This window comes from Sabethes cyaneus, chromosome 3 (genome assembly GCF_943734655.1).
Source record: "Sabethes cyaneus chromosome 3, idSabCyanKW18_F2, whole genome shotgun sequence".
Lineage (NCBI taxonomy): Eukaryota > Metazoa > Arthropoda > Insecta > Diptera > Culicidae > Sabethes > Sabethes cyaneus.
The window spans coordinates 30421042-30436015 of NC_071355.1; the positions used below are offsets into that span (position 1 = coordinate 30421042).

A 14974-nucleotide genomic window follows, 5' to 3' on the forward strand; every position below is an offset into this window, starting at 1 on the left:
GAAGGCGGAAGGTATACGAACAGTGCTTTCCTATACTAAAACAAAGTAGCAACACTTATTGCGTGTTTATTCTGAAGAAATCCGCACCGCACTCAGCCTGACATGCATTGCCATTGTTTTGAATATTTATTGAATTGTTTAATTGAACAATTCAATTTATAGGATATGATTATAACTGGTGATACTTGTCAACACTGGCACTAGTACACCTACTACAAGGTAAAATTTGATAAATTGTATTGTTCTTTTCTATACGGAACTAACTAACATTAATAATAGTCGAATTTATACGTTTAACATAATAGATATTCAAAAAAAATGCACTTACGCCCTTTAAACTTTCAAATTAGGCTTACCAGCAGCTGTAAAGATCATGTAATGTTGTATCTGAAATATGTAGACCACTTTATACAGGTTTTTTCGTGAACTGATGGTTTAACACGTGGTTTGCAATGAGTGTTTCCTCGTTTTTACATTGTTTTTAGTACTTACGGCACTTAAAAGGGCGTATCTCAAATTTCCACCGTAGGGGGATTTTGAAAATTTTACCAAAGATGCAGTACAACCTCATGAATCGACTGGTGAGGTCCGATTTCATGGAGCATTTTTGTGATAATAACGGTCTGGGGGAGCACCGTGGCTAAGTAATGCGTAACATCGGTGACTCGCGTACCTGCAGTATTAAAATAGACTCCACAGTGGTCATTAGCCTCTTATCCAGCAACTCCTATTCCTACTACCTCGTGGTACCAGCCGGAATATGAGAAACTTTAATGGAGTTCGGGTAACCAACATGCTAGGACTTATATTAGGAAAAATTCAAGAACGGGAACGTGCCAACTTCTGTTATGTGCAACGACAAGGAGGGTTTATTATCGAAAGGTTGGAGGTGGCTAGGCGTTGAAGCGGTCAACAGAAATAGAATAACGATTGAGGATGATGGACACGTGATGGGGAAATTGGATCGGGACCCGAGCTGTCTGTCACAAGCCAGGATAAAGGAGGAGTGTTGAGATTTGTCGCTCGGCGTGCAGCTCCGGATGGCTCCATGGTAAGTTTATGGTGGATCCATCCGGAACTGCACATCGAGTCTCTTCCGCGGCAAATCTTGTAAAAATCTTTTGCTCTCAATGTAGCAAGTAGTCAAGGAGCATGCTACATTCTGAGCAAAGTGCGGAGGAGGACCCCAATCCTCGGTGTAACGCGACCCGTGCCTAGGGATGAATGCTTCGGGGGGTCTAATAAAGTTTCCGAAGGTCGAACGGAGCCTGCATGGTACCAGAGCACCCTGTGCAGTATATTGCTCCCTCTGTTCCAAGCTGGTAAATAACCGTTGATTTTCTCCCCAGCAGAGTACAACCATCGCCATGGATAACCTTGAAACAATAATTGATTGGGCAACCAACGACCCCCAAGAGTTGGTGATAAACACCGGAGTAGGTGTAGAGGTGGCGCACGACGGTAGACCGGAAGTGCGCAGTCCGATCGGCACGGACAATACTGGCGAAGTAATGGATACAGGGATGGAAGAGGACTTTAACCTCGACAGCATGTCGCTGGAAGGAGGACTCTCGGCTTCATCTCTGATCCTGAATTCACCAACAGGGAAAGCGGAGAGCGACGCGGATAACCTTCCCGATCCGGTGACGCTACCTGAAGTCAAGGGGCAACCTGGGACTTCCGGAGTTGTAGCCAAGCGTCTCTCCAATGCGCAACGGCGACGGCAGAAGTGGTATCGGAGCAAGGGCTACTCAAAGGACGAAGCGGAGGAACTTGCCCTTCTGCCAACCGGCCAGCCTAGCCAGCGGGACCTTGTCGTTACCAAAAGGCAACGATCCGCTGATACGGCGTCGCCGAACATCAGCAGCAAAGGTCCCACTAAAAAGAGACCACGCAGTCGAGCCTGCGCGGGTCCTTCGGCACCAAAACCATCCTCGGGGTGCACCTACAGGGAAATGGTGGATGCTTTCAGTGTAGCCATAACTACGGCTGATTATCCCGTTTCCCTGCTCACTACGGATCAGCTCCAGACTGTCCGCGCCGTTCTTCTGGATCAAATAGCTGACCAGGAGACTCCAGCCATTAGACCCAAGTTCAGGAGCTGCCAGTTCAAGAACGGCTACTTGATACTGGCTTGCTCTGACCAGAACACGGTCAAATGACTGGAGCAAACGGCATCTACTCTCGTCCCGTGGGAAGGAGCACAACTACGGGCCTACGACACGAAGGACCTGCCGAAGGCTCACACCTTCATAGGGTACTTCCAGGACAGTGTCGGTACCACGGACGAGAAAATCCTGAGATTCCTCCAGAATCAGAACGACGGCTTTTCAACGCAAGCGTGGCAGATACGCCGACGCATTGTGCGTGGAAATACCGTGGAACTGTTAATGGAGGTTGACCAAAAGTCGGCAAGTCAGATCACTGAGCAGCGCTTTATGCTAAATTTTATGTTTGGCAAAGCATGCATGCGACAGGTTGGCAGAGGTCGGATCAACACAGGCGCAACAGTCTCTGCTGCAAAGTCGAGGAAGGTACGAGCGGAACTCCCTTCTGGGAGCGCCCCGCCACCACCAAGACAATGCAATCCTGCAACGTTGAGGGTGGAAAGTGCGGAACTTCCCACTGGAAGTGCCCCGCCGCCACCTAAACAATGCAATCCTGCGAAGACTAGGCGAGCGCCGCGAAAACCTCGCAAGAGGCGTACGCAGCAATCACCAGTCGATAGCAGACCTCAGAGGCTCAATCCGCCGTTAAGTGCGGGTCGGACATCTGTGGCCTGTCGCCTGCGGCAACCGAAGCCTGCCGGTGTGAGCGACCCAGCCGCTCAACTCAGCGAAAACGCTGCTGGTACCCGTTCGCCAAGGCTCGATCCAGTACTGGATCAAGCTGAAAACGGCAATCCTGCCTCCAAATGAGCAGCTTTCGCTGCATTCAGGTGAACCTCCACCATGCCAAGGGCGCGTCTAGTGTCCTATGCCGGAGGTTCACCAAAGAGCAGCTGAGTGCTGCTCTGATCCAGGAGCCATGGATCAACGATACCACGATCCTCGGTCTATCCGGCGCTAATGGTAAGTTGATCTATTGTAATACACAGTCCAAGCCTAGGACTGCCATTCTGTTAAATAAGAGAATAACATTTTCTCCAATTACAGAATTCATCCAACGCGACGTCGTTGCCATTACGGTGGTAGTCCCGACGACTAGAGGGAAGCAGGAGATAGTCGTTGCGTCCGCCTACTTTCCAGGGGACAAGGACGAAATACCACCGCCCGAGGTTGCTGAACTTGTGCGGTACTGCAGAGCAGTCAACAAGCCGTACGTGATAGGCTGCGACGCAAATGCGCACCACACGATATGGGGCAGCTCGGACACAAACAACAGGGGTGAGTACCTACTTGAATATCTTACTTCTAACGATGTCAATGTAATCAATGTAGGGAATGACCCCACCTTTATAAACGCTATCAGACAAGAGGTCCTAGACCTTACTCTATGTAGCGCCTCTATAGCTGAGAAAGTCAAAAATTGGCATGTCTCTGATGAACCAAGTTTATCAGACCACAGACATATCATTTTCGACATCGAGGCTAATCCTCTAAAGAGAGAACAATTCAGGAATCCGAGGAAAACCAATTGGAGTTCCTTTAGGGATCATCTGATTGCCTCACGTAATTCCTGTCACAATAATATACGAACTCCAGTTGAGCTGGATATCGCTCCCGTAAACACGCGAACAGTTTGCCGTGATGTGCCCTGGTGGAATGAGACGCTTAGCAATCTCCGTCGGAAGGCAAAGCGTCTGTTCAACAGGGCCAAAATCACGTCTAACTGGGAAGACTACAGAGCTTCCCTCACCAAATACAACGCTGAGCTACGCAAAGCCAAAAGGAAATCACGAGTTAAATTTTGCGAAAGCATTCAAACTCTGCCAGAGGCTACGCGTCTGCAGAAAGCGATGTCCAAGGACCATTGCAATGGTCTAGGGCAATTGAAAAAAGAGGATGGGAGTCTCACTGTTACCACCAGGGAAACTCTGGAAGTTCTGATGAACACGCACTTCCCTGGTTCGACAGTGACCACTGGGCAAAACATAGGCGGGCAACAGTGGAATGGGTCATTACACAATGTGCCAAATGATTCGGTTCTACTTGCACGCCGCTTGTTTGCGGTGGCTTCGATCAATTGGGCACTCAGCTCTTTTGAACCAATGAAATCTCCAGGTCCGGATGGTATTCTACCCATTTTCTTACAAAAAACGGACGGTGTTATAATGTCCGAGCTCATCAACTTCTTTCGAGCCAGTTTCACTTTGGGGTATATCCCAGAGAATTGGCGGAAAGTCAGGGTGGTGTTCATACCTAAGGCTGGCAAAAAAGACAAAACCATGCCTAAGGCTTTCAGACCGATAAGTCTGACTTCAACGCTTCTTAAGCTGATGGAGAAAATCACGGATAACTATATCCGCAATGAGTTTTTAAAAAACTCTCCGTTACATGTAAATCAACATGCATACCAACACGGTAAATCTACGGAAACCGCACTGCACTGCTTAGTGACGTTAATGGAGAAATCGCTCAAATATCAAGAGACGGCACTTTGTGCTTTGTGCTAATATGTGCTGCCTTTGATGGTTCAAAACGAAGCGTCAGGAGAGCCGGTGAGACATCGGACTCGTTTGTAACGTTAGATGGTTTGAAGCAAGGTGACGGACTATCAAATTTGTTGTTCAACATTACATTGGAAGGTGCTATTCGAAGGGGAGGATAGGGCTTATCATAAATTCTACCAAAACAAAGTATATGGTGGCTGGTAGAGAGCGTGATAGCCCTTCGGGTGTTGGAACTGCAGTGGTGATAGTAGGAGATATTTTTGAAGTGGTCGACGAAATTGTTCACCTTGGAACGTCAGTGACATGTGATAACGATGTGAGCCTTAAAGTAAAAAGGCGGATAGCGGCTGCCAACAGGGCTTTCTATGGATTAATTAGACAGCTGAGGTCCCGTAGCCTGCTTCTCCCGCTATATAAGACACTAATTCTTCCGCTGGTACTTTACGGCCACGAAGCGAGGACGTTGAAAGAGAGTAGCCGACGAACTCTTGGCGTTTTTGAGCGTAAGATCCTGCGTGGAGCGTCCCGTGCCTCTTCTTGGTGGAATATTAGAAAATGAAGTGTGATGCAGGCGCATTAAGGTGAAGGTCGTCAGAGGCCAGTTGCATTTTTACTGATTTCAGTACTTGTTTTCACTATCGTTTTGTTTATGCTAAGTTTACGCTACGTTGCTAGTAGTAGGTAATAATCTGTTATGAACAATTATGAAACGTAGAATCGCGTATCTATTTTTGCTGTTGAACTAGATCCGACAGTAATTCTATCACATAAAATGTTGTTTACGGTGAATTTTATTATCAGAGAATTTTATAAGCAGGTATAATTTCGACACTTTACGACCGTTAATTTAATAGTGAAAATTATTGGCCAATTTCACACTCAACGTAAATATGGCATCACTCCCGTTTCCTTGGTAACGTATCAACAACGACGGTCGCGGATTCGGAATGGCAATCGAAACGAAGAAAAGTTTTTCATATCAATTCACAGAGGTGGGCACCGCTAATCAGCTAACCGCTAACATTTTAGCTAGCGAGTAGCTCGTTCGCTAGGTTTTAAATGTGCTAGCGCTTCTATTACCTTCCGATAAACATAAGTACTACTAAATAAACTACCAGCCACTAATTTTTGAAAATAATTTTTGGAAATAGTTCAACTAGCCATGAATGAACTATATTTGCTCGCGTCGCGAACAGCAGCGAGCGATTTTATCAATTTGTAAGAAACCGCACACTTATTTTTGTTATTATTTTCAAAAATTAGCGGCTAGTAGTTTATTTAGTGGCACTTTAACTTATCGGAAGCTAATGAAAGCGCTAACAGATTTGAAACCTAGCGAACGCACTACTCGCTGGCTAAAAGGTTAGCGGTTAGCTGATTAGCGGTGCCCACCTCTGTCAATTCAAGTGAACAGTTTGGGCAAAATCATTATAATATCTTACCAGATAACTCTTCGGGTGGTAAATTCAAGTTTTCTGTGTTTCAAGTTAAGTTTCGCGAGTGATGTGATGAATGGAACGGCCGAAAAAATTAAAGAAAAATTGTCAAAATATAGTGATGAATTTTAATGGGGTAGAAATCTCAGTATTTAGTGTAAGTTATGCCCCAAAAAGTAATAGAACCTATAGAATGCAATGTTTAGTGCTTCGAGTTGCAAGATCTCGAGTCTATGGGAGCATGTTGATACACTGAAGAAGGGAAAGGAAGGGTGATATTCGGTGGCATACTAATATACGATATAGGATCTTTTTCTAATTCCCGTCGTAATAAGGAAAGCCATTCTAATTTTCATCATTTGCTGGATGGATTTAGTGAATACTCCAAAAGTTCTTGTACTGATTTGACTAAAACACACTTACCTTCCGAACCGTGAACTTTGAAATCACTGAAAAGCGACTATTAAAGCATATTATTGAAATTATGCAACTGACTTTATTGCTAAAATTCGTCGTACCGTTTTAAAATCCGTCCAACAAAATTTTTCATCGTCCGAACTAAAAATCACAACAATGTTTACGAAGTTAACGCGCATGTATTTGTGTAGGACGGCATGACAAATGTTATTCTGCAAAATTTCTGCAGGTCAGGCAAGCTTTCCTAGCTGTAGAATAACAACAATGCCTTGCGTGAGTTATTTTCATTTATGAATGACGGAAATTAAAACGATTAGTCGACATTTTCTTCTTCGTGGCACGAGAAAACGTAGGAAATTTGGCTGGTAGGACTTCTTTAATGATAAAAAGCATTTAAATAGATCTCAGCTCACTTTGATTGATTGCGTATGATAGACAACTAACTAAAATATTAGGGAACAACTAGTTTTGCATTGTGTGTCATACAAATGCTGATATTTTTAATAATTTGTGTTGGATAGGACGGGAATAGGTAATTACGACGATGTAGCAACATACCCTAATATACGAGTGCAAATTTTTCAACTACAGTCTAATTAACGTCTATGCACCGACAACTCCGATGATACTAAGGATGAGTTCTACAACAGGTTCGAGAGGACCTATGGAGAGTGCGCAAAATAAAACGTGAGAATCATCATCGGAAATTCAAATGCGCAAAATAGGAAGAAGGAATTCTTCCGTCCTGGCATTGGAAGACATATAGCGTTCATCTGTTTTCTAACGATATCAGTCTGAGGCTCATAAATTTCGACGCGACCAGAGGAATGGCCATCTGTAGCACCTACTTTCCACGTCTGAATATTCGGAAACACACTTGGAGGAACCCAAATTGAGACTCCAGCTCTCAGATAAGTGTACAAACTCAAATTTTGGGTGAAAACTTCAACAAATTTTGGCTACTTACTACCGATAATTGAATTATTCTCTGTTACAAATAACGCATTGATAAGTTCCTGCTACCATTTTTTTGGTTGAAAAACTACTCAAGTTTTAGCTAAATTCAACCAACTTACGGGTAAACTCATTTAAGCTCTAAAAGCGGTAAACGAACTACGGCTGTACAAAGTAATCCACCGGATCATTGTCAGGATCTAGGAGGAAGAACAAATGCCTGAGGAGTGGTTGGATGGCCTCTTTTGCCCTATTTACAAAAAAAGACATCATCTCGTGTATAAAACCTTACATGGCTCAATTCTGCCTATAAGGCGCTTTGTCGGTGAGTACCAAACAGGTTTTCGTGATGTTCACTTCACGACGGATCAGATGATTACCTTGCGCCAGTTACTAGACAAGTTCGGGTAGTACAACTTGCAGACTCATCATCGGTTTGTGGGCTTTAAGGAGGCGTACGATTCAGTCAAACAAAGTTAGCTGCTAGAACATGATTTTCCGACGAAACTAATTATGCTGATTCGTACGACGCTGGATGGGTTAAAATCATGCGTCAGAATAGCGGGTTGGACCTCAGCCGCTCTCGTGACGTTTGGTTGGACTGAAGCAAGAGGATGCACTCTCTAACTTGCTATTCAACATTGCCTTGGAAGGTGCAATCCGAAGAGCAAACGTGGAAAGGAACGGGACTATTATCACGAATTCTCACATGCTTTTTGGATTTACGGTCGACGTCGATGTTATCGAAATCAACCGCAGAGCAGTGGAAGAGGCCTCCAGGCCTTTTAAAAGGGAAAACGGCGAGCATTTTTCTCAGGTTTCCGATGGTGGTCTTGAAATTAGAATCGGTTGGGTGGATCATGGTGAAAACGGCGATTTTCTATAACATCCTATATAGCGACCAAATACAAGATGACCACCAAACAAATTTTTACTACATTTGAAAGCCCTGTTCTTCTTCTTTACAAAACCGGGCCATTTGTTAGTTGTTTCATGTCAAATTTAAGAAATATCACATGATATAGATCCCAAGGTTTGCTCAAAATTCAACTTTTTTGCAACTGTTAGGCCCCTTGGCGAACGTGGGGTCCACTATTTCGAGGTATCAAAAGTGTAATTCTTATTTTTTAACCATTTTCAACCAATTAAGCGCAAAAGTTCCAATATTTGAAAACCTCGTGTCTGTAGTGGCCCCGTTTCAGCGAGAATTACTCTAAAGTTACAAGAGTTATCTAGTTGTTTATGTGATCATCTATATTCCTAGTGTAAATGTTAAACAAAAATGGACTCAAACATGATCCTTGCGGAAGCTCAAAAAAGCTTTGCACTTTAACTTCTCTCCACGAAGTCGGAACGCAGTTTGACAAGAATAAGCTATTGCGAATTACTAGTAATATCACTTTGGCTTCACGCGGAAGGTGTTTAAGAACCGCGAAATTTATGTCAGCTTACCCTGGGGTAGAATTTTCGCAGTGTGAAAGAGCTAATTCCAGTTCGTCATATATAAAAGGTACAGAAAGTTCGTTGAAAAGCGAAACTTCTTCAAATTCTACATGCTGTGGGGAAACTTCCACGAAGGGTGGGCACATCTTTTGAGCGAACCTCGATTTGCACTCTTGGCTACATTCCGTTATTTCGTTAACATCCTCATTCTTCTGGCTGCAGACCATAATGTAGTCATTGCCGTACTATGGTCTAACGAATTTATAAAATTCTTCCAGTAATCCCGTTTTTTAACCTTAGTTAGTCTAACTAGTCCATCTTTTTGTACAAGACAAAACTTTCTCTAGTTCCAAACTTTCTGAAAGATTTATACGCAGTGGATTTGGCAGCAAGCGCTCTAGAGCAATGGGAATCCCAGCATATAGGGTACGGGAGGGTATTTTCAGCAGGTTTCTAAATTCAGCCTAGCTTAAAAATAAACTAGACGAGCATAACGACAGATCGATACAGCTAGATCGTGCAGGAGGGCAAATTATTCAAAACAGCTGAACTGGCCGTCTTCGGCGTGATATCAATTTTGACTTTCATCGCGCCCTGTGGCACCTAACTTCGGCGGCCTCTGGGAGGCAGCCGTGGGGTTTGCGAAAATGTAACTCTTTCAAGTTCTAGCTCAACGACATCTTTCCTTCGTTCTTTCCTTACTCAGGATGAATCAGTCATGAACTCTCGTCCGCTGACTCAGCAACATGGGAGATGGACCAGTGTTTTACTCAAGCAACACACCATTCAAGAAAATTGTAATCTTGATATTTCTTAGCGTTGTACAACTATTCATTCGCTTTACAAAGCTATGCCTTCAGAAGCAGGTCGCTCTAACACTTACTATTCAACATTGCTCTCCACTGGCGTGCCCAGGCTGGGCCACACTGGGGCACGTGTCCCACCTTTTCTGAAAAGTTTAATGTAAACCAAAATAATTTCTGTAACCAAGAAGTTCACATGGGTCATGTTTGCGATAGATAAATTTACGTAATTAGCGTAAAAATAATTCCTGTTTTAAGACGAATTCCATTTCAATATTTTTTTTCTTGTTCGTCAATTTCGAATGTTAAAGCATGATCAAATTTCTGTGATAACACTTTTTGTTGTTCCTGAGTTATAGCTGAAAAACTCGGTTTTCCAGAATTTCCTAATTCAAAAATACGCATCTTCATGAACCAAACAACGCAAACAGTTTCTTATAAAAATGGTAGTAAATTTTCTTAGCATATTCATAGATGGCTTATCGATGGATCTAGAGGTGGTGCGTCTACTGATGCACTATGGGCCAGAAATTAAAATTTCGGGACAAAAATTTGCGATTAAACGGCATGTCTCAGCTCAATGTGGTCTTCGGCAACTTTTTGAATAAAAAATTGATGCATATTTTAAAGGGGTCGTCCAATATTTAAACGTTACTTAAACAACAATTGAAGTAATAACTTTTTCAGTAAACTTTTTTCACCTTTTTGGTTTCAAAATATTAAAGATAAACCAATTTCAAGTAATGTTTCTGAAGATATGAAACTTCTACCTTTTACCCATTTTCAGCAATAGACCTTTGTTTATAAACGACCCTTCACATTTCTTCTTGTAACATGTTTATTTCAACAGACAGCTCAAAGTGATGTTCTAGAATATATTTTGCACATAAAAGAAGAATATTTTTGTTGAAGGCTGTTTTGCTTTATATTCATTAATTAATAAGATATAACTGATTTTAGGTTAAAAACCGTCTGATGAAAAATCTGAATATCTTAGCCATCTGCAAGTATCTGCAATTAGTTTGCATACCAATTTGTAGGGAATTATTAAAGCTATCTGCCCAAATGTGTATTTCAGAGAATACCTGGGAATACCATGGCTGGGAATACCTGGGAATAGTGCGGATTTTTTTTCATACATTTTATAACTTAATAAATATGCGTCCTAGCGTCAAACGGTCTTCACAGAAAATATGTATTTCAACATACTGAATAACTTTGTAGAACATTTGAAAGCTATAAAATAATCGTGTGCCAAGTTATTGAGTGTAATTGAATGTTAAGTGCTCTTTTTTAACACATCATTATATTTCGCAACCGGTAAGAGATAGATAGTTACTTTATTCAGCAAAGTTGCTTATTTTAGTATGTTCTGCAACTTTTGGAGAAAAAAATCTTTTTTTTTAATTATTTAAGAAAACAAAAGTTTGTGTCACCCTAACAGGTGAATTCATGGTCACCCTAATAGTGCAGGAAGATGCGCTATATTTTATTATTTTACTTCTGCGAAGACACCACCCTTGAAAAAATACACATTTTTCATCAGACGGTTTATAGCCCAAAAACAGTAATATCTTATTAATTAATGAAGAAAAAGCAAAAACAGTGATTAGCAAAAATATTCCTCTTTTATGTGCAAAATGTTGTCTAGAACATTACAATGAGCTGTCTGTTGAAATAAACATGTTACAAGAAGAAATGTGATTTGAGGGGTCGTTTATAAACAAAGGTCTATTGCTGAAAATGGGTAAAAGGTATAAGTTTCATATCTTCAGAAAAAATACTTGAAATTGGTTTATCTTTAATATTTCGAAACCAAAAAGATGAAAAAAAAATTTACTCAAAAAGTTATTACTTAAATTGTTGTTAAAGTAACACCTAAATATTGGACGACGCCTTCAAAAGATGCATCATTTTTTCATTCAAAAAGTCGCCGAAGGCTACATTGAGCTGAGACATGCCATTTAACCGCAAATATATTTGTCCTGAAATTTTAATTTCACGAGAGAAACGAAAAAAAATGGCATGAAAAAAATAAAAACGAAGGAAAAAAATTGTCAAAATAAACGAGACATAAGAAGAGAAAAACAAATGGTTAAGGAAGAAACCGGGGGAAAAAAGACGGAAAACTGAACAGAAAATGAGAAATAACTGAACAAAGAAGGAAAAAATACGGGAGCGGAAAAAAGGACAAAAGAGAACAGAAAAAGAGAAACTTAGCAAAGGCAGGAACGGGACTGAAAAAGAAAATAACTGAAAGGAAAAAAGAAAACAGAAGACAACAGGAATAAAACGGGAAAGAAAAAACAGAACAAGTCAGAGTACGGATCAAACGAAAACGAAAAAGGGATAAAAAAAGAGTTAAAAGGGAGAAAAAAGGCGAAAACCGGACTGAATAAAAATGAATAAATAATGATAAATTACGACTGGACAGAAAAAGAGGAAAAATGGAAAAAAATACGACAACGGCAGAAAAAAGGGGGAATTCCTAGAAGAGGACTGAAAAGCGCGATAAACGGGAAGAACCGAGCAGAGAAAGAAGAAACAGTGCTCAGAAAAAAATAAACCGGGGACAAAAGAAGGGGAAACTAGACAAGCAAGGGAAGACGAAACAGATAGCAAAAGTAACTAAAAGGGAAAATAATAATAGCGAGTGAGTAAAATAAGCAACAGAGGAAATGAAGACAACGGGAAAAAGAGGTCAAATGAGATTTAAAAGAGAAAAGGATGGGACAGGAAACGAGAAAATGAGACAGAGATAGAAGAAATGAAAAACAGGAGAAATGAACCAGAAAAAGGTAGAACGGGAATTAAAAGACGTAAAAAGAAGACCGGACAGAAAAAAAGAAAAACCCGAATTAAAAGACAGAAAAAATTGTGAAACGGGGCATCAAAAAAAGAGAAAAACGGCAAAGAGAAAACGCTACGGAAAAGGAAAAAATTGCAACAAAAAATGCAACAAATAGAAAAATAAAAACTCACCCGTTGCTCGTTCGATTTTCGGTCATCCGTTAAGTTTTGAATAAATCACTTATTGTCTAAAACTATATTCTCGTTCTCACAGTGCTATTATTATCATCATTTCTGTACAAAGTTTGTTTGCATGTGTTACTTAACATGTATGCACAATATTCTACGTAAAAAATATCCACTTACGGTATTTGATCACTTGAAGCAAGTGTTCGTGAATGTTCGGTATAAAAGTAGTTCAATCAAATTTGTCTCTTACCAATTCAACCGATACTGTACGCTAGTACGGTGCTGTCATCCTACTGTTTAACATATTCTTTATTTTGTCACCTCCAACACAGGAACTGTACCGTAGTAAGGCATTGGAAAATTTCTTAAAAATGTTCGTAAAAAAGTGGCAACTTTGGTCCATCTGATACTTGTACTGGCACTTTGTTCGCGGTTTCCGGATTTTTTTTTCCTAAATGTCTCTACATGACTATGATTTACTGGTAACATGCAACTTAGCCTAAACTTAGAGGAATCCTTCCGTTTCCTGTATGGTGATATTCTTTTAGGGATTGTTCCCTGCCGCACTCGTCAACACACAACAAAACAATTTGTGTTCTTCTTTCAATACAAACAGGTACCTTAACAGCTAACCTCCTAAAAGTAAATTCAGAGAACTGGAACGCTTCTTCCCACTCCGGTCCCACGCACAAAACTGGAGGAAGAAAGTCTTTTTGGTAGTTTGTCGCAGCGCCCGGGCTGCTGCTTCGGACATCGGGTTTCACGTCTTCGTGATGCCATTCTCGCTGACCAGTCGCAACGGTTTGGTCTCGATCAGCGGATGCGACTCGACGATCGTCGCCTGGTGCAGCTTACCATTGCCGGTGGCTTCCTTTTCCTTTTCCGGCAAAAGGATCGCTGTCTTGGCAAGGTTTTGTTGGAGCAAAACTTTCTCCGTACCTGCGGTATCGTTTACGGCGTTCCGCCGTCGATTCAGGGTAAGCATTCGTTCTACCGGATACCACGCGAGCATAACCGTGCCCAAAGCGAGCAAAACAATACCGCAGATACGGGCGGTTTTTGGAATGCTGAGAGCTTGTGCAATTTCACTGACAAATTCCGGCTGCATCGTGACGTGCTGTTCGAACCACAGCACCGGCAGGAACACTCGCTTGACGTCCTCATATAGGCTAAAAGAATGGAAATTGTGAGTTTTTACAGCCAAATGAACAGAACGGAAGCTTACGCTATGTTAGGGTGAGACTCCATGAGTATGTTCAACTGCAGCCTAGCCGCAACGTCCAGTGGAATTCCCGTTGTCTGCAATAACAAATGATTGATTTTAAAAATCACTCCAATATTCTGAAACAACAGTAACTCACCGGTTCCATTGTCATATAGAACTGATGTTTGCTTTTGTCCGGACTCAAGCCTTCCACCTGGTTCAGATAATACTGATCTGCACCGTAGAAATGCGGAAAAGACATAAACACGGGCGTTCCAAAGCGACAGGACGAAATATTCAGCACACCGGAAGGTACAATTTCCCCGGAACTGAAGCAAGCCGTTTCCGGAAACTTGGTACCATTGTCCACCGTCCGTGGACCCCCGGCATACTTGAACCCTCGGATGCCGGCAATTTCCTCCTCCTGTTCGAAGTCCAGCGGTAAACTTCGACACATATCGGGTGTAAACAACTGAATCGGAACATCTTTCGACAAGTTTGGCGGATAGAATTCACCAGCCGAACCGTTTAGCATCCCGCAATGGTCGGAAAAGAAATTCGTCCTCGGTTTGTAGTTCCACTGGGCCATCGAGCCGATCTTCGCAATGTCATCCACTCCGGTGTGAACGTTGTAGTGTCCGATTAGGTCGGCCGAATTATTGCGCTGTGAAAATGTGGATTTTAAATCTTCAGAAAGGAGGTTACCATGCTGTAATTGTAATTTACCGTGTAGAACCATCCGACGCGATCGAACGGCACTTCGCTGGCATCGAACAGCTGCTTTCCCATCAGGACCATATTGTCCTCGTACCCGTCGAACAGCAGCTCGCCGGCCGTTTTCATCACGAACACGTCCTGATCGTACAGGGTCAGTCCCATCGAGACGCTCTTCTGTTTGACGTAGTTCCACGTACGTGCTCGGTTCGCCGCTGACTGGAAAATTAAAATAGTAAATAAATTTTAATATAAAATAGTAAAAATTTTATGACGGCAGTACTCAAATATTAGAAATTTATAATTAAGATAAAGTTTCTTAATAAATCGAACTGTTTTGCTTTTGTAGAGGAAAACTTTCATCAAAACGGCAAAAATCACATTGAATTTTGTATATTTTTTCAATAATGAT

General features: G+C 41.9%; 1 protein-coding gene across 1 annotated transcript in view; it reads right to left on the reverse strand.

Annotated features, from left to right (window-relative positions):
• Positions 1 to 12722: 12722 nt before the first annotated feature.
• The window catches only part of LOC128741202 (protein peste-like), a 49658-nt gene continuing 47406 nt past the window's right edge, over positions 12723 to 14974 (reverse strand). The window contains exons 4-7 of the mRNA XM_053836833.1: positions 14575 to 14781; positions 14006 to 14512; positions 13870 to 13943; positions 12723 to 13813 (exon numbers count right to left, since the gene is read on the reverse strand). Of these exons, the coding sequence (XP_053692808.1) occupies positions 13405 to 13813; positions 13870 to 13943; positions 14006 to 14512; positions 14575 to 14781 (1197 nt within the window). The 3' untranslated portion in view covers positions 12723 to 13404. The remainder of the gene's footprint in view (positions 13814 to 13869; positions 13944 to 14005; positions 14513 to 14574; positions 14782 to 14974) is intronic.